Source organism: Syngnathus acus, chromosome 4 (genome assembly GCF_901709675.1).
Source record: "Syngnathus acus chromosome 4, fSynAcu1.2, whole genome shotgun sequence".
NCBI classification, from domain to species: domain Eukaryota; kingdom Metazoa; phylum Chordata; class Actinopteri; order Syngnathiformes; family Syngnathidae; genus Syngnathus; species Syngnathus acus.
In genome coordinates, this window is record NC_051090.1 from 12597031 (window position 1) to 12620322 (window position 23292).

Sequence of the window (23292 nt, forward strand, 5' to 3'; positions counted from 1 at the left end):
ACGTGCTCAGCTCGTCGAGAAAATGCGATTTAAGCAATAAAACAAAAAATGCTTATAAAACATAAACCAAACGTTGCAGGTGGTCATTTCTGCATGCGCAGTGATAAACCCGGCACTCTGAAGCACCCAAGAGCGCTTTTTACTAGAAATAGTGCTCCGCTCGTCGAGAAAATGCGCTCTAAGCAATACAATTAAAAATGCTCATAAAACATAAACCAAACGTTGCAGGTGGTCATTTCTTTATGTGCAGTGATAAACTCGGCACTCTGAAGCACCCAAGAGCGCTTTTTACTTTGCCAACCTAACCAGAGTGACGGGAGAGGCACCATCCAGAAAACGTGCTCAGCTCGTCGAGAAAATGCGATTTAAGCAATAAAACTAAAAATGCTTATAAAACATAAACCAAACGTTGCAGGTGGTCATTTCTGCATGCGCAGTGATAAACTGGGCACTCTGAAGCCCCCAAGAGCGCTTTTTACTATGCCAACCTAACCAGAGTGACGGGAGAGGCACCATCCAGAAAACGTGCTCAGCTCGTCGAGAAAATGCGATTTAAGCAATAAAACAAAAAATGCTTATAAAACATAAACCAAACGTTGCAGGTGGTCATTTCTGCATGCGCAGTGATAAACCCGGCACTCTGAAGCACCCAAGAGCGCTTTTTACTAGAAATAGTGCTCAGCTCGTCGAGAAAATGCGCTCTAAGCAATACAATTAAAAATGCTCATAAAACATAAACCAAACGTTGCAGGTGGTCATTTCTTTATGTGCAGTGATAAACTCGGCACTCTGAAGCACCCAAGAGCGCTTTTTACTTTGCCAACCTAACCAGAGTGACGGGAGAGGCACCATCCAGAAAACGTGCTCAGCTCGTCGAGAAAATGCGATTTAAGCAATAAAACTAAAAATGCTTATAAAACATAAACCAAACGTTGCAGGTGGTCATTTCTGCATGCGCAGTGATAAACTGGGCACTCTGAAGCCCCCAAGAGCACTTTTTACTATGCCAACCTAACCAGAGTGACGGGAGAGGCACCATCCAGAAAACGTGCTCAGCTCGTCGAGAAAATGCGATTTAAGCAATAAAACAAAAAATGCTTATAAAACATAAACCAAACGTTGCAGGTGGTCATTTATGCATGCGCAGTGATAAACCCGGCACTCTGAAGCACCCAAGAGCGCTTTTTACTAGAAATAGTGCTCAGCTCGTCGAGAAAATGCGCTCTAAGCAATACAATTAAAAATGCTCATAAAACATAAACCAAACGTTGCAGGTGGTCATTTCTTTATGTGCAGTGATAAACTAGGCACTCTGAAGCACCCAAGAGCGCTTTTTACTTTGCCAACCTAACCAGAGTGACGGGAGAGGCACCATCCAGAAAACGTGCTCAGCTCGTCGAGAAAATGCGATTTAAGCAATAAAACTAAAAATGCTTATAAAACATAAACCAAACGTTGCAGGTTGTCATTTCTTCATGCGCAGTGATAAACTCCGCACTCTGAAGGACCCAAGAGCGCTTTTTACTATGCCAACTTAACCACAGTGACGTGAGGCGACCGGGCGCGGACGCGAACTCACGCCCGGCAAGAGCGCTCGGAAGGCGGATAGGCTTTCACGGAAGCTCCGCCCGCAGGTCCGCGGGCCATTTAGGGTCCCATAAGTGACCGGGCGCGGTCTCTAACTCACGCCCGGCAGGAGTGCTCGGAGGGCGGATAGGCTTTCACGGAAGTACCGCCAGCCGGTCCGCGGGCTATTTAGGGTCCAATAACTGACCGGGCGCGGTCTCAAACCCACGCCCGGCAGGAGTGCTCGGAGGGCGGATAGGCATTCACGGAGGTCCCGCCAGCCGGTCCGCAGGCTATTTAGGGTCCCATAACTGACCGGGCGCGGTCTCAAACTCAGGCCCGGCAGGAGTGCTCGGAGGGCGAATAGGCATTCACGGAAGTACCGCCAGCCGGTCCGCGGGCTATTTAGGGTCCCATAACTGTCCGGGCGCGGTCTCAAACTCAGGCCCGGCAGGAGTGCTCGGAGGGCGGATAGGCATTCACGGAGGTCCCGCCAGCCGGTCCGCGGGCTATTTAGGGTCCCATAACTGACCGGGCGCGGTCTCTAACCCACGCCCGGCAGGAGTGCTCGGAGGGCGGATAGGCATTCACGGATGTCCCGCCAGCCGGTCCGCGGGCCATTCAGGGTCCCATACATGACCGGGCGCGGTCTCTAACCCACGCCCGGCGGGAGTGCTCGGAGGGCGGATAGGCATCCACGGACGTCCCGCCAGCCGGTCCGCGGGCCATTCAGGGTCCCATACATGACCGGGCGCGGTCTCGAACTCAGGCCCGGCAGGAGTGCTCGGAGGGCGGATAGGCATTCACGGAGGTACCGCCAGCAGGTCCGCGGGCCATTTAGGGTCCCATAAGTGACCGGGCGCGGTCTCGAACTCACGCCCGGCAGGAGTGCTCGGAGGGCGGATAGGCTTTCACGGTGGTACCGCCAGCCGGTCCGCGGGCCATTTAGGGTCCCATAAGTGACCGGGCGCGGTCTCTAACCCACGCCCGGCAGGAGTGCTCGGAGGGCGGACAGGCTTTCACGGAGCTCCCGCCAGCCGGTCCGCGGGCCATTTAGGGTCCCATAAGTGACCGGGCGCGGTCTCGAACTCACGCCCGGCAGGAGTGCTCGGAGGGCGGATAGGCTTTCACGGTGGTACCGCCAGCCGGTCCGCGGGCCATTTAGGGTCCCATAAGTGACCGGGCGCGGTCTCTAACTCAGGCCCGGCAGGAGTGCTCGGACGGCGGATAGGCATTCACGGAGGTACCGCTAGCCGGTCCGCGGGCCAATTAGGGTCCCATAAGTGACCGGGCGCGGTCTCTAACCCACGCCCGGCAGGAGTGCTCGGAGGGCGGACAGGCTTTCACGGAGCTCCCGCCGGCCGGTCCGCGGGCCAAATAGGGTCCCATAAGGGACCGGGGGCGGACGCTAAACCACGCACTCAACTCGGCACTCTGAAGCACCCAAGAGCGCTTTTTACTAGAAAACGTGCTCAGCTCGTCGAGAAAATGCACTCTAAGCAATACAATTAAAAATGCTTATAAAACAGGTGGTCATTTCTTCATGCGCAGTGATAAACTCGGCACTCTGAAGCACCCAAGAGCGCTTTTTACTTTGCCAACCTAACCAGAGTGACGGGAGAGGCACCATCCAGAAAACGTGCTCAGCTCGTCGAGAAAATGCGATTTAAGCAATAAAACTAAAAATGCTTATAAAACATAAACCAAACGTTGCAGGTGGTCATTTCTGCATGCGCAGTGATAAACTGGGCACTCTGAAGCCCCCAAGAGCACTTTCTACTATGCCAACCTAACCAGAGTGACGGGAGAGGCACCATCCAGAAAACGTGCTCAGCTCGTCGAGAAAATGCGATTTAAGAAATAAAACAAAAAATGCTTATAAAACATAAACCAAACGTTGCAGGTGGTCATTTCTGCATGCGCAGTGATAAACCCGGCACTCTGAAGCACCCAAGAGCGCTTTTTACTAGAAATAGTGCTCAGCTCGTCGAGAAAATGCGCTCTAAGCAATACAATTAAAAATGCTCATAAAACATAAACCAAACGTTGCAGGTGGTCATTTCTTTATGTGCAGTGATAAACTCGGCACTCTGAAGCACCCAAGAGCGCTTTTTACTTTGCCAACCTAACCAGAGTGACGGGAGAGGCACCATCCAGAAAACGTGCTCAGCTCGTCGAGAAAATGCGATTTAAGCAATAAAACTAAAAATGCTTATAAAACATAAACCAAACGTTGCAGGTGGTCATTTCTGCATGCGCAGTGATAAACTGGGCACTCTGAAGCCCCCAAGAGCGCTTTTTACTATGCCAACCTAACCAGAGTGACGGGAGAGGCACCATCCAGAAAACGTGCTCAGCTCGTCGAGAAAATGCGATTTAAGCAATAAAACAAAAAATGCTTATAAAACATAAACCAAACGTTGCAGGTGGTCATTTCTGCATGCGCAGTGATAAACCCGGCACTCTGAAGCACCCAAGAGCGCTTTTTACTAGAAATAGTGCTCAGCTCGTCGAGAAAATGCGCTCTAAGCAATACAATTAAAAATGCTCATAAAACATAAACCAAACGTTGCAGGTGGTCATTTCTTTATGTGCAGTGATAAACTCGGCACTCTGAAGCACCCAAGAGCGCTTTTTACTTTGCCAACCTAACCAGAGTGACGGGAGAGACACCATCCAGAAAACGTGCTCAGCTCGTCGAGAAAATGCGATTTAAGCAATAAAACTAAAAATGCTTATAAAACATAAACCAAACGTTGCAGGTGGTCATTTCTGCATGCGCAGTGATAAACTGGGCACTCTGAAGCCCCCAAGAGCACTTTTTACTATGCCAACCTAACCAGAGTGACGGGAGAGGCACCATCCAGAAAACGTGCTCAGCTCGTCGAGAAAATGCGATTTAAGCAATAAAACAAAAAATGCTTATAAAACATAAACCAAACGTTGCAGGTGGTCATTTCTGCATGCGCAGTGATAAACCCGGCACTCTGAAGCACCCAAGAGCGCTTTTTACTAGAAATAGTGCTCAGCTCGTCGAGAAAATGCGCTCTAAGCAATACAATTAAAAATGCTCATAAAACATAAACCAAACGTTGCAGGTGGTCATTTCTTTATGTGCAGTGATAAACTCGGCACTCTGAAGCACCCAAGAGCGCTTTTTACTTTGCCAACCTAACCAGAGTGACGGGAGAGGCACCATCCAGAAAACGTGCTCAGCTCGTCGAGAAAATGCGATTTAAGCAATAAAACAAAAAATGCTTATAAAACATAAACCAAACGTTGCAGGTGGTCATTTCTGCATGCGCAGTGATAAACCCGGCACTCTGAAGCACCCAAGAGCGCTTTTTACTAGAAATAGTGCTCAGCTCGTCGAGAAAATGCGCTCTAAGCAATACAATTAAAAATGCTCATAAAACATAAACCAAACGTTGCAGGTGGTCATTTCTTTATGTGCAGTGATAAACTCGGCACTCTGAAGCACCCAAGAGCGCTTTTTACTTTGCCAACCTAACCAGAGTGACGGGAGAGGCACCATCCAGAAAACGTGCTCAGCTCGTCGAGAAAATGCGATTTAAGCAATAAAACTAAAAATGCTTATAAAACATAAACCAAACGTTGCAGGTGGTCATTTCTGCATGCGCAGTGATAAACTGGGCACTCTGAAGCCCCCAAGAGCGCTTTTTACTATGCCAACCTAACCAGAGTGACGGGAGAGGCACCATCCAGAAAACGTGCTCAGCTCGTCGAGAAAATGCGATTTAAGCAATAAAACAAAAAATGCTTATAAAACATAAACCAAACGTTGCAGGTGGTCATTTCTGCATGCGCAGTGATAAACCCGGCACTCTGAAGCACCCAAGAGCGCTTTTTACTAGAAATAGTGCTCAGCTCGTCGAGAAAATGCGCTCTAAGCAATACAATTAAAAATGCTCATAAAACATAAACCAAACGTTGCAGGTGGTCATTTCTTTATGTGCAGTGATAAACTCGGCACTCTGAAGCACCCAAGAGCGCTTTTTACTTTGCCAACCTAACCAGAGTGACGGGAGAGGCACCATCCAGAAAACGTGCTCAGCTCGTCGAGAAAATGCGATTTAAGCAATAAAACTAAAAATGCTTATAAAACATAAACCAAACGTTGCAGGTGGTCATTTCTGCATGCGCAGTGATAAACTGGGCACTCTGAAGCCCCCAAGAGCACTTTTTACTATGCCAACCTAACCAGAGTGACGGGAGAGGCACCATCCAGAAAACGTGCTCAGCCCGTCGAGAAAATGCGATTTAAGAAATAAAACAAAAAATGCTTATAAAACATAAACCAAACGTTGCAGGTGGTCATTTCTGCATGCGCAGTGATAAACCCGGCACTCTGAAGCACCCAAGAGCGCTTTTTACTAGAAATAGTGCTCAGCTCGTCGAGAAAATGCGCTCTAAGCAATACAATTAAAAATGCTCATAAAACATAAACCAAACGTTGCAGGTGGTCATTTCTTTATGTGCAGTGATAAACTCGGCACTCTGAAGCACCCAAGAGCGCTTTTTACTTTGCCAACCTAACCAGAGTGACGGGAGAGGCACCATCCAGAAAACGTGCTCAGCTCGTCGAGAAAATGCGATTTAAGCAATAAAACTAAAAATGCTTATAAAACATAAACCAAACGTTGCAGGTGGTCATTTCTGCATGCGCAGTGATAAACTGGGCACTCTGAAGCCCCCAAGAGCGCTTTTTACTATGCCAACCTAACCAGAGTGACGGGAGAGGCACCATCCAGAAAACGTGCTCAGCTCGTCGAGAAAATGCGATTTAAGCAATAAAACAAAAAATGCTTATAAAACATAAACCAAACGTTGCAGGTGGTCATTTCTGCATGCGCAGTGATAAACTGGGCACTCTGAAGCCCCCAAGAGCGCTTTTTACTATGCCAACCTAACCAGAGTGACGGGAGAGGCACCATCCAGAAAACGTGCTCAGCTCGTCGAGAAAATGCGATTTAAGCAATAAAACAAAAAATGCTTATAAAACATAAACCAAACGTTGCAGGTGGTCATTTCTGCATGCGCAGTGATAAACCCGGCACTCTGAAGCACCCAAGAGCGCTTTTTACTAGAAATAGTGCTCAGCTCGTCGAGAAAATGCGCTCTAAGCAATACAATTAAAAATGCTCATAAAACATAAACCAAACGTTGCAGGTGGTCATTTCTTTATGTGCAGTGATAAACTCGGCACTCTGAAGCACCCAAGAGCGCTTTTTACTTTGCCAACCTAACCAGAGTGACGGGAGAGGCACCATCCAGAAAACGTGCTCAGCTCGTCGAGAAAATGCGATTTAAGCAATAAAACTAAAAATGCTTATAAAACATAAACCAAACGTTGCAGGTGGTCTTTTCTGCATGCGCAGTGATAAACTGGGCACTCTGAAGCCCCCAAGAGCGCTTTTTACTATGCCAACCTAACCAGAGTGACGGGAGAGGCACCATCCAGAAAACGTGCTCAGCTCGTCGAGAAAATGCGATTTAAGCAATAAAACAAAAAATGCTTATAAAACATAGACCAAACGTTGCAGGTGGTCATTTCTGCATGCGCAGTGATAAACCCGGCACTCTGAAGCACCCAAGAGCGCTTTTTACTAGAAATAGTGCTCAGCTCGTCGAGAAAATGCGCTCTAAGCAATACAATTAAAAATGCTCATAAAACATAAACCAAACGTTGCAGGTGGTCATTTCTTTATGTGCAGTGATAAACTCGGCACTCTGAAGCACCCAAGAGCGCTTTTTACTTTGCCAACCTAACCAGAGTGACGGGAGAGGCACCATCCAGAAAACGTGCTCAGCTCGTCGAGAAAATGCGATTTAAGCAATAAAACTAAAAATGCTTATAAAACATAAACCAAACGTTGCAGGTGGTCATTTCTGCATGCGCAGTGATAAACTGGGCACTCTGAAGCCCCCAAGAGCGCTTTTTACTATGCCAACCTAACCAGAGTGACGGGAGAGGCACCATCCAGAAAACGTGCTCAGCTCGTCGAGAAAATGCGATTTAAGCAATAAAACAAAAAATGCTTATAAAACATAAACCAAACGTTGCAGGTGGTCATTTCTGCATGCGCAGTGATAAACCCGGCACTCTGAAGCACCCAAGAGCGCTTTTTACTAGAAATAGTGCTCAGCTCGTCGAGAAAATGCGCTCTAAGCAATACAATTAAAAATGCTCATAAAACATAAACCAAACGTTGCAGGTGGTCATTTCTTTATGTGCAGTGATAAACTCGGCACTCTGAAGCACCCAAGAGCGCTTTTTACTTTGCCAACCTAACCAGAGTGACGGGAGAGGCACCATCCAGAAAACGTGCTCAGCTCGTCGAGAAAATGCGATTTAAGCAATAAAACTAAAAATGCTTATAAAACATAAACCAAACGTTGCAGGTGGTCATTTCTGCATGCGCAGTGATAAACTGGGCACTCTGAAGCCCCCAAGAGCGCTTTTTACTATGCCAACCTAACCAGAGTGACGGGAGAGGCACCATCCAGAAAACGTGCTCAGCTCGTCGAGAAAATGCGATATAAGCAATAAAACAAAAAATGCTTATAAAACATAAACCAAACGTTGCAGGTGGTCATTTCTGCATGCGCAGTGATAAACCCGGCACTCTGAAGCACCCAAGAGCGCTTTTTACTAGAAATAGTGCTCAGCTCGTCGAGAAAATGCGCTCTAAGCAATACAATTAAAAATGCTCATAAAACATAAACCAAACGTTGCAGGTGGTCATTTCTTTATGTGCAGTGATAAACTCGGCACTCTGAAGCACCCAAGAGCGCTTTTTACTTTGCCAACCTAACCAGAGTGACGGGAGAGGCACCATCCAGAAAACGTGCTCAGCTCGTCGAGAAAATGCGATTTAAGCAATAAAACTAAAAATGCTTATAAAACATAAACCAAACGTTGCAGGTGGTCATTTCTGCATGCGCAGTGATAAACTGGGCACTCTGAAGCCCCCAAGAGCGCTTTTTACTATGCCAACCTAACCAGAGTGACGGGAGAGGCACCATCCAGAAAACGTGCTCAGCTCGTCGAGAAAATGCGATTTAAGCAATAAAACAAAAAATGCTTATAAAACATAAACCAAACGTTGCAGGTGGTCATTTCTGCATGCGCAGTGATAAACCCGGCACTCTGAAGCACCCAAGAGCGCTTTTTACTAGAAATAGTGCTCAGCTCGTCGAGAAAATGCGCTCTAAGCAATACAATTAAAAATGCTCATAAAACATAAACCAAACGTTGCAGGTGGTCATTTCTTTATGTGCAGTGATAAACTCGGCACTCTGAAGCACCCAAAGCGCTTTTTACTTTGCCAACCTAACCAGAGTGACGGGAGAGGCACCATCCAGAAAACGTGCTCAGCTCGTCGAGAAAATGCGATTTAAGCAATAAAACTAAAAATGCTTATAAAACATAAACCAAACGTTGCAGGTGGTCATTTCTGCATGCGCAGTGATAAACTGGGCACTCTGAAGCCCCCAAGAGCGCTTTTTACTATGCCAACCTAACCAGAGTGACGGGAGAGGCACCATCCAGAAAACGTGCTCAGCTCGTCGAGAAAATGCGATTTAAGCAATAAAACAAAAAATGCTTATAAAACATAAACCAAACGTTGCAGGTGGTCATTTCTGCATGCGCAGTGATAAACCCGGCACTCTGAAGCACCCAAGAGCGCTTTTTACTAGAAATAGTGCTCAGCTCGTCGAGAAAATGCGCTCTAAGCAATACAATTAAAAATGCTCATAAAACATAAACCAAACGTTGCAGGTGGTCATTTCTTTATGTGCAGTGATAAACTCGGCACTCTGAAGCACCCAAGAGCGCTTTTTACTTTGCCAACCTAACCAGAGTGACGGGAGAGGCACCATCCAGAAAACGTGCTCAGCTCGTCGAGAAAATTCGATTTAAGCAATAAAACTAAAAATGCTTATAAAACATAAACCAAACGTTGCAGGTGGTCATTTCTGCATGCGCAGTGATAAACTGGGCACTCTGAAGCCCCCAAGAGCGCTTTTTACTATGCCAACCTAACCAGAGTGACGGGAGAGGCACCATCCAGAAAACGTGCTCAGCTCGTCGAGAAAATGCGATTTAAGCAATAAAACTAAAAATGCTTATAAAACATAAACCAAACGTTGCAGGTGGTCATTTCTGCATGCGCAGTGATAAACCCGGCACTCTGAAGCACCCAAGAGCGCTTTTTACTAGAAATAGTGCTCAGCTCGTCGAGAAAATGCGCTCTAAGCAATACAATTAAAAATGCTCATAAAACATAAACCAAACGTTGCCGGTGGTCATTTCTTTATGTGCAGTGATAAACTCGGCACTCTGAAGCACCCAAGAGCGCTTTTTACTTTGCCAACCTAACCAGAGTGACGGGAGAGGCACCATCCAGAAAACGTGCTCAGCTCGTCGAGAAAATGCGATTTAAGCAATAAAACTAAAAATGCTTATAAAACATAAACCAAACGTTGCAGGTGGTCATTTCTGCATGCGCAGTGATAAACTGGGCACTCTGAAGCCCCCAAGAGCGCTTTTTACTATGCCAACCTAACCAGAGTGACGGGAGGAGGCACCATCCAGAAAACGTGCTCAGCTCGTCGAGAAAATGCGATTTAAGCAATAAAACAAAAAATGCTTATAAAACATAAACCAAACGTTGCAGGTGGTCATTTCTGCATGCGCAGTGATAAGCCCGGCACTCTGAAGCACCCAAGAGCGCTTTTTACTAGAAATAGTGCTCAGCTCGTCGAGAAAATGCGCTCTAAGCAATACAATTAAAAATGCTCATAAAACATAAACCAAACGTTGCAGGTGGTCATTTCTTTATGTGCAGTGATAAACTCGGCACTCTGAAGCACCCAAGAGCGCTTTTTACTTTGCCAACCTAACCAGAGTGACGGGAGAGGCACCATCCAGAAAACGTGCTCAGCTCGTCGAGAAAATGCGATTTAAGCAATAAAACTAAAAATGCTTATAAAACATAAACCAAACGTTGCAGGTGGTCATTTCTGCATGCGCAGTGATAAACTGGGCACTCTGAAGCCCCCAAGAGCGCTTTTTACTATGCCAACCTAACCAGAGTGACGGGAGAGGCACCATCCAGAAAACGTGCTCAGCTCGTCGAGAAAATGCGATTTAAGCAATAAAACAAAAAATGCTTATAAAACATAAACCAAACGTTGCAGGTGGTCATTTCTGCATGCGCAGTGATAAACCCGGCACTCTGAAGCACCCAAGAGCGCTTTTTACTAGAAATAGTGCTCAGCTCGTCGAGAAAATGCGCTCTAAGCAATACAATTAAAAATGCTCATAAAACATAAACCAAACGTTGCAGGTGGTCATTTCTTTATGTGCAGTGATAAACTCGGCACTCTGAAGCACCCAAGAGCGCTTTTTACTTTGCCAACCTAACCAGAGTGACGGGAGAGGCACCATCCAGAAAACGTGCTCAGCTCGTCGAGAAAATGCGATTTAAGCAATAAAACTAAAAATGCTTATAAAACATAAACCAAACGTTGCAGGTGGTCATTTCTGCATGCGCAGTGATAAACTGGGCACTCTGAAGCCCCCAAGAGCACTTTTTACTATGCCAACCTAACCAGAGTGACGGGAGAGGCACCATCCAGAAAACGTGCTCAGCTCGTCGAGAAAATGCGATTTAAGCAATAAAACAAAAAATGCTTATAAAACATAAACCAAACGTTGCAGGTGGTCATTTCTGCATGCGCAGTGATAAACCCGGCACTCTGAAGCACCCAAGAGCGCTTTTTACTAGAAATAGTGCTCAGCTCGTCGAGAAAATGCGCTCTAAGCAATACAATTAAAAATGCTCATAAAACATAAACCAAACGTTGCAGGTGGTCATTTCTTTATGTGCAGTGATAAACTCGGCACTCTGAAGCACCCAAGAGCGCTTTTTACTTTGCCAACCTAACCAGAGTGACGTGAGAGGCACCATCCAGAAAACGTGCTCAGCTCGTCGAGAAAATGCGATTTAAGCAATAAAACTAAAAATGCTTATAAAACATAAACCAAACGTTGCAGGTGGTCATTTCTGCATGCGCAGTGATAAACTGGGCACTCTGAAGCCCCCAAGAGCACTTTTTACTATGCCAACCTAACCAGAGTGACGGGAGAGGCACCATCCAGAAAACGTGCTCAGCTCGTCGAGAAAATGCGATTTAAGCAATAAAACAAAAAATGCTTATAAAACATAAACCAAACGTTGCAGGTGGTCATTTCTGCATGCGCAGTGATAAACCCGGCACTCTGAAGCACCCAAGAGCGCTTTTTACTAGAAATAGTGCTCAGCTCGTCGAGAAAATGCGCTCTAAGCAATACAATTAAAAATGCTCATAAAACATAAACCAAACGTTGCAGGTGGTCATTTCTTTATGTGCAGTGATAAACTCGGCACTCTGAAGCACCCAAGAGCGCTTTTTACTTTGCCAACCTAACCAGAGTGACGGGAGAGGCACCATCCAGAAAACGTGCTCAGCTCGTCGAGAAAAAGCGATTTAAGCAATAAAACTAAAAATGCTTCTAAAACATAAACCAAACGTTGCAGGTGGTCTTTTCTGCATGCGCAGTGATAAACTGGGCACTCTGAAGCCCCCAAGAGCGCTTTTTACTATGCCAACCTAACCAGAGTGACGGGAGAGGCACCATCCAGAAAACGTGCTCAGCTCGTCGAGAAAATGCGATTTAAGCAATAAAACAAAAAATGCTTATAAAACATAAACCAAACGTTGCAGGTGGTCATTTCTGCATGCGCAGTGATAAACCCGGCACTCTGAAGCACCCAAGAGCGCTTTTTACTAGAAATAGTGCTCAGCTCGTCGAGAAAATGCGCTCTAAGCAATACAATTAAAAATGCTCATAAAACATAAACCAAACGTTGCAGGTGGTCATTTCTTTATGTGCAGTGATAAACTCGGCACTCTGAAGCACCCAAGAGCGCTTTTTACTTTGCCAACCTAACCAGAGTGACGGGAGAGGCACCATCAAGAAAACGTGCTCAGCTCGTCGAGAAAATGCGATTTAAGCAATAAAACTAAAAATGCTTATAAAACATAAACCAAACGTTGCAGGTGGTCATTTCTGCATGCGCAGTGATAAACCCGGCACTCTGAAGCCCCCAAGAGCGCTTTTTACTATGCCAACCTAACCAGAGTGACGGGAGAGGCACCATCCAGAAAACGTGCTCAGCTCGTCGAGAAAATGCGATTTAAGCAATAAAACTAAAAATGCTTATAAAACATAAACCAAACGTTGCAGGTGGTCATTTCTGCATGCGCAGTGATAAACTGGGCACTCTGAAGCCCCCAAGAGCGCTTTTTACTTTGCCAACCTAACCAGAGTGACGGGAGAGGCACCATCCAGAAAACGTGCTCAGCTCGTCGAGAAAATGCGATTTAAGCAATAAAACAAAAAATGCTTATAAAACATAAACCAAACGTTGCAGGTGGTCATTTCTGCATGCGCAGTGATAAACCCGGCACTCTGAAGCACCCAAGAGCGCTTTTTACTAGAAATAGTGCTCAGCTCGTCGAGAAAATGCGCTCTCAGCAATACAATTAAAAATGCTCATAAAACATAAACCAAACGTTGCAGGTGGTCATTTCTTTATGTGCAGTGATAAACTCGGCACTCTGAAGCACCCAAGAGCGCTTTTTACTTTGCCAACCTAACCAGAGTGACGGGAGAGGCACCATCCAGAAAACGTGCTCAGCTCGTCGAGAAAATGCGATTTAAGCAATAAAACTAAAAATGCTTATAAAACATAAACCAAACGTTGCAGGTGGTCATTTCTGCATGCGCAGTGATAAACTGGGCACTCTGAAGCCCCCAAGAGCGCTTTTTACTATGCCAACCTAACCAGAGTGACGGGAGAGGCACCATCCAGAAAACGTGCTCAGCTCGTCGAGAAAATGCGATTTAAGCAATAAAACAAAAAATGCTTATGAAACATAAACCAAACGTTGCAGGTGGTCATTTCTGCATGCGCAGTGATAAACCCGGCACTCTGAAGCACCCAAGAGCGCTTTTTACTAGAAATAGTGCTCAGCTCGTCGAGAAAATGCGCTCTAAGCAATACAATTAAAAATGCTCATAAAACATAAACCAAACGTTGCAGGTGGTCATTTCTTTATGTGCAGTGATAAACTCGGCACTCTGAAGCACCCAAGAGCGCTTTTTACTTTGCCAACCTAACCAGAGTGACGGGAGAGGCACCATCCAGAAAACGTGCTCAGCTCGTCGAGAAAATGCGATTTAAGCAATAAAACTAAAAATGCTTATAAAACATAAACCAAACGTTGCAGGTGGTCATTTCTGCATGCGCAGTGATAAACTGGGCACTCTGAAGCCCCCAAGAGCGCTTTTTACTATGCCAACCTAACCAGAGTGACGGGAGAGGCACCATCCAGAAAACGTGCTCAGCTCGTCGAGAAAATGCGATTTAAGCAATAAAACAAAAAATGCTTATAAAACATAAACCAAACGTTGCAGGTGGTCATTTCTGCATGCGCAGTGATAAACCCGGCACTCTGAAGCACCCAAGAGCGCTTTTTACTAGAAATAGTGCTCAGCTCGTCGAGAAAATGCGCTCTAAGCAATACAATTAAAAATGCTCATAAAACATAAACCAAACGTTGCAGGTGGTCATTTCTTTATGTGCAGTGATAAACTCGGCACTCTGAAGCACCCAAGAGCGCTTTTTACTTTGCCAACCTAACCAGAGTGACGGGAGAGGCACCATCCAGAAAACGTGCTCAGCTCGTCGAGAAAATGCGATTTAAGCAATAAAACTAAAAATGCTTATAAAACATAAACCAAACGTTGCAGGTGGTCATTTCTGCATGCGCAGTGATAAACTGGGCACTCTGAAGCCCCCAAGAGCGCTTTTTACTATGCCAACCTAACCAGAGTGACGGGAGAGGCACCATCCAGAAAACGTGCTCAGCTCGTCGAGAAAATGCGATTTAAGCAATAAAACAAAAAATGCTTATAAAACATAAACCAAACGTTGCAGGTGGTCATTTCTGCATGCGCAGTGATAAACCCGGCACTCTGAAGCACCCAAGAGCGCTTTTTACTAGAAATAGTGCTCAGCTCGTCGAGAAAATGCGCTCTAAGCAATACAATTAAAAATGCTCATAAAACATAAACCAAACGTTGCAGGTGGTCATTTCTTTATGTGCAGTGATAAACTCGGCACTCTGAAGCACCCAAGAGCGCTTTTTACTTTGCCAACCTAACCAGAGTGACGGGAGAGGCACCATCCAGAAAACGTGCTCAGCTCGTCGAGAAAATGCGATTTAAGCAATAAAACTAAAAATGCTTATAAAACATAAACCAAACGTTGCAGGTGGTCATTTCTGCATGCGCAGTGATAAACTGGGCCCTCTGAAGCCCCCAAGAGCGCTTTTTACTATGCCAACTAAAGGGAAATGTGCTTTCGGCAGTTTGCAAACATATTTTGTTAAGACAGCGCTAGACTTATAATCATATCAATCATATCAGTAGTAGTGTACTCGTGTGGTGATTAATAAGTGGAAAGGAATGTGCAGGCTACAATGAATTTGTTCTCTACAAAGTATTGTGGAACAGGATGACCAGACAGGGAGGATATCTCAAGGCCGGTGAAGAACAACTCGTCTTTGTGGTCCAGACACCTGTGCTGAGCAGGGGAAAAACCCAAACCAGGAGGAGACGACCATCGACCATCGACCATCGACCAATCACCACACAATATTTTGCATGCTTGAATATTCATATTGTGTTTCTTTAAAACTGGGCAACCCGGAAGAATGTGTTGTCTTTGATGGTCACGAAGGCACACGAGTTTTTGTGTTAGGGACCCGAGACCCAGGCCTGTATTAGTTTGCTTTGTCAGGATTAAACAATTGGTAAATTCGGCCTAATTGATCTACTGGTCTTCTCTTTGACAGAACGAACTCGCAGAATTGTTAGGTGCGACAGTGTGTAGATTTGGACGTAACAACTCTTGTGTTAAGTGTTGATCATAATTTGGAGTCAGATCAATAGCTAAAATCCGTAACCTAACAATTTCTTGGTGACCCCGAACGTGATGTCAAGAGAAGGGTAATTGACAAACTCGTGGTCTGTATCCAGGTCATCGGACAGTTAGTCTGGGACAGCTGTCTCCCGGTCGGCGTACCGTTTGGGAATAAGGAATAAGCGCACAACGTTGAGCTGGTACGACGTCTCCTCAACCCTGAGCTCATCACTGATGAGGTAAGCAGAATACCTGTTACTATATGTCGAAATTCTGCAAATTGAAAGAGGAAATTTAAGAGGAGACTGTCGTTCAGATCAAATAAGGTGTGCAAGAAGTTAAGTAAGTTTGGAACTTACGTGTGTAACGTGTACGGTAAAGTCAGGGACTTACGCGTACTAAGAATAGGTCAGGGACCTAGTGCTTCGTCGTGGAACTTATGTGTGTAACGTGTACGGTAAAGTCAGGGACTTACGCGTACTAAGAATAGGTCAGGGACCTAGTGAACTTACGCGTGTAACGTGTACGGTAAAGTCAGGGACTTACGCGTACTAAGAATAGGTCAGGGACCTAGTGCTTCGTCGTGGCGGACAAGGGTGCGGTGACGATCGTATTCAAATAGCTGGGGTGTTTTTTGAGATCCCCGAGGAGAAGTGAGGCCTCCTCAAAAAGTATCCGGTGATAACAGTTCCTCCTGTGAGAGATAAGACCGCTAAAATGTCCAAAATGAGCAACCAAATTGGGGGGAGTGTGTGTGGTGAGAGGAATGAATGGAGTGAGAGTGTGTGTGGTGAGAGGAATGAATGGAATGAGGTTGAAGGATTGTATGCTGATGTGGAAGTGCAAATTGTGAGTGGATTTGACCGAAAAGAAGTTGCAAAGGAGCGCATGAAACACAGAAAAGTCTTCGTGAAATTGGAAGCTGACAAATTGTTTCAGGGCTTCCCAACAGCTTGGGACATGGAACGCCTGGCAAGGCAATTGCAGAAAAAAGAGTGTGTGGTGTTGAAAGGAAAGCTTGACCTAGAGGTTGAGAAAAAAGGCGCCGACTGGCGCAAGCGCAGGTTGCTAGAGAAGCACATTAGGGAAAAAGAGGAAGAGCGGCGCTCTCTGCACAATTTGGCGACAGCTGCAACAGCTTTGTTCGCTACTCAAAAGAAAATTCCCGTAGAACATGCAGAGAGTGAGAGAAGAGCAGAGAAGGTAGAGAAAGTGGTGAAAATAGACGAGGAAAGGAATGAATACAAGGGCATTTATCCATCTTTGCATGATGTGACACACCCGAGTGCCCCCACACTCGGAGTGACCAATGTTGGACCGCCGCCGTACGGCGCCCCCGGAGTGATGGCTCCGGTGGTGACGTTGGGTGGCCGGATGGTGTTGGATGTTGAGGGCGAAGGCGAAAGGGCAGATCAGAGCATTGTGCAGCTGATTGAACAAGCAGTAAATAAAGAGAGGCGCCGGGCCCGGGAGGGGGATATAGCCCACGTGGTCACATCCACCCCCGGCCCGAGCCCCCACTCCTCCAACGTGACGAAAGGAGAAAGTTGGCAGAGACTTAGTGCTGAAAATGAGGAGCTAAAGAAAAAAGTTGATCAAGCTGAGGAGCAGCGTAGACTGGAAATGCAGATGTTGAAATGGGCAACAGAAAAAGTGAGACGAGAAGACGCAAAGGGCGAGCGGAGACAGAAAGAGCTTCCACAGTGTGATAGCAGCGAGGGGGAGGGGGAAGATAACGTTGTAATGCAACAGAGGAAAATGTTACAGTACGCGAATCAGGATAGTAGAAAGAGGTACAGGCAGGGAGAGAAAGAGATGCGGAAAGGATACAATTTGCGGAGTGGTCAGGGTCAGATGACGCAGACCGAGGGGCAGAAAAATGAATTAATGTGTCCGCTGGTGACCACACCAGGCGGCCAGCACTACGAGCCTATGGTGCTCCGTGATGTGACTGCGATGATGGAAAAAATGCCCCCACTTCACAGAGGAGGTAAAGTGTGGCTGAACAAATTTTTGGCTCTGATGAGTGGGCAGAGCTGTACACTCGGTGACATGCGTCAGACATTGGCAGGAGCATGCTCTCTAGTACAATTGCAGGCGATTGAGGAAGCAGCAGGCACAGCGAGACTGGGGAGGGAGGTGCCCTTGCCACAAGTAGCAGCGCCCCTGTTTGAAAACATTAAATTGACTTTCCCACAACCCACCGATCTGGCCCCCACTATGTTTCCTTATGATGTGAAAATGTCACCAGCACAGCATTATGTAACATGTGTGGAAAGTTGGATTGAAACTACAGGTCGTCATCCGGCTCTCTCGCCCGAGGCAGAGGTGCTCTTCCGGACGGCGCTAGTGGATGGACTTCCGCCAGACGTGAAGCAGCAGCTGATGTCAGACCCTGACATTCTGGTTTGTGCCGAAGCACGATTTAAACGTCATCTTTTGTATCACTGCAGAACGTTCACTGAGTCACAAGCTAAAGTTGAGAACGAGACAGACGCATTATCAAAACAGTTGCTGAAATTACAATTGGCAAAGATGCATGGTGAAGCTAAACAGTCAAAATCACAGAAAAAGGAAATGCAAATGTCACAGGCTCCTCAGGTGGTTGGGCGCGGGAGGGGCCAGTTCCGGGGTGGATACAGAGGCCGGGGAGGGAGTGCACCCGCTTACCCGGGCAGGATGACATACCAACCCGACCCATCCAACGCATGCTTCATCTGCGGCGAAACCGATCATTGGGCAAGAGGATGCCCACAAAGTTGACCGCGCGGAGCCGCCCGCCCAGCCGGAGGCCCCCCACGCCAACCCGGGGCGCCGATGCAACAGGCAGCAACAGCTCCATTTGGTGGACGGCCCTGGCAACAGCCACAAACACACGGAGGTCAGTACTACCAACATGATGATCTCTGGTGTGGACAATTTGAATAGGGCTGCCCGGGAAGCCAGAGAAGCAGTGGCGCGGCGGAGCCAATGCTTCATGTGACAGTGGAGGGAAAACCTGTGCAGATGCTGGTGGACACAGCAGCAACTTATTCATCAATAAACACTGCCCTACCTGTATCCTCACTGTCAAAGAAAACAACAACTTTAGTCAGCTTTTCGGGACAACCACGAACTCTGCCTTTTACCAAACCACTTGAGACGGTGATCACCCAGACGGGGTGTAGACTGTGGCACAAATATATCCATTCTACAGACACTCCGATCAATTTGATGGGGAGGGATTTGCTGTCAGCCGTTGAAGCTAAAATCCTGTGTGGGCCGGAGGGAGTGATAATTCAATTTCCAAATGGTGTCAGCATTCCGTGCTCACAGCAGCTACAACAACATGGCCAGTGGCTGATGGCGCCCCTACAGACAGAAGCAGAAACTGCAACCATCTACTGGGCCAGGCTGGAGCCAGAAACCCCTGCTGGTGGCGGTGTGTTCTCGACCTACCTACTGTGGAAGCCCTGGATCTGCTCACTGGCGCCATACCACCCACCTGTTGATCCTTTGCATTGCACTCTATATTATGACCGAAAAAGTGATGATGTTTATCGGGATTTGTTTGAAGAAATTGAAGGGCACATGTGGGATTTAACTTCATCATGCATTTTGATTGGTAAAGAGGGAGTTGCAGCAGCTACTGAATTAACACCTGAACAAATGCAGTGGTTCAAAATGACAGAAAAAGGGGTACCACACATTTCGCTAGCTCTTGCCCCAGGTCATGAAGCCAGACAATTGGGCTCAATGGTCAAACATTTGTTGCTGCAAACCGACTGGCGGAAAACACACATCCCTAATTTGTATTGGTCAGAGTCTCAGAAAGCTTACCAAATTAAACAACCCATGGTAGACTCAGGGCTGCTGGAGATGATGTTGGTATCTCGCACACATGGCAGGGAATTAACTGATCATGAGGACGCTGAAGTAATGCTCGCGGCCTTGCCCGACACCTTGTGGTCCCAAGGTCCATTTGATGTCGGGTTTTGTCACTCGATGGCCCCTATTGATCTCCAAATGGATGAGACGCAGCCTATCAAACGACCCCAATATCGTTGGCCGAGTGAGGCGGACCAAGGCATGGAAGACACTCTGTGCGGCCTCTGGGACGCAGGGGTGTTGGAAGTGTCATGCTCCGAATGGAACACCCCGTTAAGGCCAGTCCAAAAAGCAGATGGGAAAACATGGCGCATGGCACATGATTTGAGAGCAGTAAATGATGTCACTATAACTCCTGTTCTTCCCGTGCCAGACCCGCACCGAATCCTTGCATCATTGAACCCTGCCTATCAGTGGTTCACCGTAATTGATTTGGCTAATGCCTTCTTCTGCCTCCCGCTTTCCCCCTCAGTGCGGCACGTGTTCGCCTTCACTTACAAAGGGATGAAATTGCAATACACACGCATGCCGCAGGGATTCAAAAATTCGCCAGGATTGTTCAATCAGGTCCTCAAAGAACTCCTCGAACCATGCCAAATGCCGGATGGCACATTGTTGTTGCAATATGTCGATGATTTGTTGATTGCAGCAAAAGACGAGCAGATGTGTCTTGAAGGAACAAAGAAAGTGTTGTTGTGGTTAGGGGAGAAAGGGTTCAAGGTGTCAAGAAAGAAACTGCAATGCTGTCGCCAACAGGTCACTTTTCTGGGACGTGTGTTGACCCCTAGTGGCCTCGCCATGTCGCCTGAACATAGAAGCTCCATCCTCCGACACCCACGGCCCGCCACCGTCCAGGAGATGCTATCATTCCTGGGGTTGTGCGGCTACAGCAGACATTACATACCCTGTTTTGCTGACAAAACTGGTGTCCTACGGGCCCTGATCCGCGAACAGGGGGCGAGGAATCTCAGGGCTTGCCTGGTTTGGACACCGGAGGCTGCTGAGGTCTTTGTGTCACTGGTGCAGGAGCTGGCCTCTGCTGCGGCTTTGGCCACTCCTGACTACACTCTGCCCTTCCATCTAGATGTCTCTATTTCAGGGAAAGTTGTGAATGGAGCTCTGTACCAGAAAATGCAGCATGGACGTGCAGTGTTGATGTATTGCAGCGTCCCCTTGGACAACATTGAGCAACGACAACCCGATTGTTCCAGATATGCGGCTGGCCTGGCAAAGGTCTTACTCAAAACAGCCCACACGGTCATGGGGCATCCAGTTTATGTGTTAACTGATCATGCAGTGTCTTCATTTGTCGCATCGGCGGCGTTCACGTTGACTCCACTGCGACAAACACGGTTGTTGAAAATATTGACTGCCCCAAATGTCAACTATGTCCATTCCGGAGTGAACATGGCCGATCAATTGTTGGTGGGACCCCATGAGTGTGCATCAAAGGTCCAGACGGTGGCGAAAGTCCGACCTGACCTCTATTCCACTCCGCTCGGGCACGGTCGTGTGGTGTTCACAGATGGCTGCTGCTGGAGAGACAGGATGGGCTCCCTCCATGCGGCCGCGGCTGCGGTCGAGTGGAGGGATGGTTCCTTCCAGCCTCTTAAAGTGATGAAGCTCAACACCCACCCATCGGCCCAGGCGGCAGAAGTCTTTGCTCTGGTGTTAGCTTTACGACAATGCAAGGGGGAAGCCGTGACCATCTATTCTGACTCCGCTTATGCGGTGTCGGCGGCTTTACTCGATCTGGTGGGGTGGCTGCAGAATGGGTTCACGACGGCCAGGGGCTCGGAGATTGCGCACAAGGATTTGATGTTGCATTTGTTTGAGGCATTGAAGTACCCGAGCGAGGTGGCCATTGTCAAAGTGCCTGGTCACTCCAAAGCTGACACCTTAGTAGCTAGGGGGAATCGAGCGGCTGATGAATTGGCCAAGCAGACGGCCGGGTATGGCGGGGCAGAGGACATGATGGTGTCCCGCGGTCCACTAATTGTGGACGGGGAACACCCCGACTCCTGTTTGCCTCTGTCACTCTCGCATGCCGATCTGTGTGCCGCCCAGGGTGCCACGTCCCCGGAACAAAAATCGGTCTGGCTGGCAGCAAAGGCTGTCAAACGATCAGATGGCTTGTGGGTAGGACCCAAAGGACAGCCAGCTCTTCCGGAGGGAAGGCTGATGTCGGAGGTCCTGACACAGGCTCACACACCTTCCCATGTGGGTCCCCATGCCATGATGATCCATCTTCGAAGTTGGTGGCATCCCAAACTCTCAGATGTGGTCTGGAAATTCGTTGCGGATTGTGAGTCTTGTCAGACGTTCAATGCACGCCCTACGTTGAAGCCTAAGCCCGGCCTGTTTCAGCCGGCCCCATGGCCGGGGGCAGAGGTGATCATTGATTTCACAGACATGAATACAAGAGTGAATGGAAAACGCTTTTTGCTTGTGTTGGTTGACGCTTACTCGGGCTGGCCGGAGGCATATCCGTGCTCGAAGGAAGATTCTGCTGCGGTGATCAAGGCTTTGATCATCCCTACCCACGGTTTTCCGGCCTTGATCCGTTCTGACAATGGTACACACTTTAACAACAAAGCCTTGGCCAAGGTAGAATCAATTTTGGGGTTGAAGCATCGATTCGGGTGTGTCTACCATCCTCAGTCTCAAGGCCGCGTTGAACGACTTAACCGAACGCTAAAAGAGAAATTGGCCAAAATTATGGCTCAGACGGCAATGAATTGGCTACAAGCACTTCCGCTTGCTTTGCTGTCTGTGAGACAATCCGTTAACAGGAGCACTGGATTCGCACCGTTTGAGTTGATGACGGGCCGTCTAATGCCAGGACCAGCGACGACGCTCGTCCCACCAGAGGATGTTCCGGTACCTAATTTATCTCATACAGCATACTGGTCCTATTTGTCTGCTTTGGTGTCCAGTGTTTCTGCACAGCTTGGAGAAAAATCCGCTGCGGCTGCGGCGGAGGAAGGTGTGTCGGTGGAGAAACAGCTCACGCCGTACGTGTACGTCCGAGTCATCTCCAGGAAGTGGACGGACCCCCGGTGGAAGGGCCCCTTTCGTGTCTTGGCCAGGACGTCTCACGCGGCCCAACTCGACTTCAAAGGACGCCGGTGGTATCACTACTCACAACTCCGTCCGGCCCCAGAGTTTGTTCCGTCAGGATGAAGGTATTCCTGGTTGGCCGTGTCCCGGACCCGGCCAAGAGGGGGGGAACAGAAGGAGTAGGGGAAGCAATACGGAGAAGGAAAGGGGAGGGCCCGAATGGTTTTTCGAAATTTGCGAGATTAATTTTAGGACTGTTATTTGTAGGTTGTATTTTGTGTGGACAGTGATGACGATTGATGAGACCTTCCAGCAGAAAACGTCCCAGATTCAAATTTCACACACCACAAACAACATCATGTCTGAGCATCATTTAAACATCCGGTCCAAAAGACAAGTGACCGGGGTCACTCAGACACACCGGGGACACTGCGAACCGGTCCAATCATTTAAATGGGGGATCCAGGTTTGCATCCCTAAAAACGTGACAGTACAAATTATCATACCGTTTGAAAGTTTGGTGAACGGGCAGATTAGAGGACAGGATTATCGGGATTATGATTGGTATTTGACCAACGACTTGGTAAATAGGGGTTGGAAAGATCTGGTATGGGACACTAAAGATTGGTATAAGTCATGGGGGACTAGTGTTCAAGCAAAACAACATCAGCAAATGATAAAAGGGGAAAAAACGCAGACAGGCATCACCTTGTGGGTTAATGCTTCACACGATTTACAT

At 47.5% G+C, this 23292-nt stretch overlaps 1 protein-coding gene across 1 annotated transcript; it reads left to right on the forward strand.

Moving 5' to 3' along the window:
- Positions 1-17480: 17480 nt before the first annotated feature.
- Positions 17481-22785, forward strand: LOC119122159. The gene is made up of 2 exons (XM_037250368.1): positions 17481-18199; positions 19169-22785. Exons 1-2 carry the CDS (start codon positions 17481-17483, stop codon positions 22674-22676), a joined length of 4227 nt encoding a protein of 1408 aa, XP_037106263.1. The 3' UTR covers positions 22677-22785.
- The last annotated feature ends 507 nt before the right edge of the window (positions 22786-23292 follow it).

Coding starts and splice junctions, on each gene's coding strand:
- LOC119122159 (XM_037250368.1), top strand. CDS start 17,481: ATGACGCAGACCGAGGGGCAGAAAAATGAATTAATGTGTCCGCTGGTG. Junction 18,200..19,168: donor CAGTCAAAATCACAGAAAAA/GGAAATGCAAAT, acceptor TGATGTTTATCG/GGATTTGTTTGAAGAAATTG.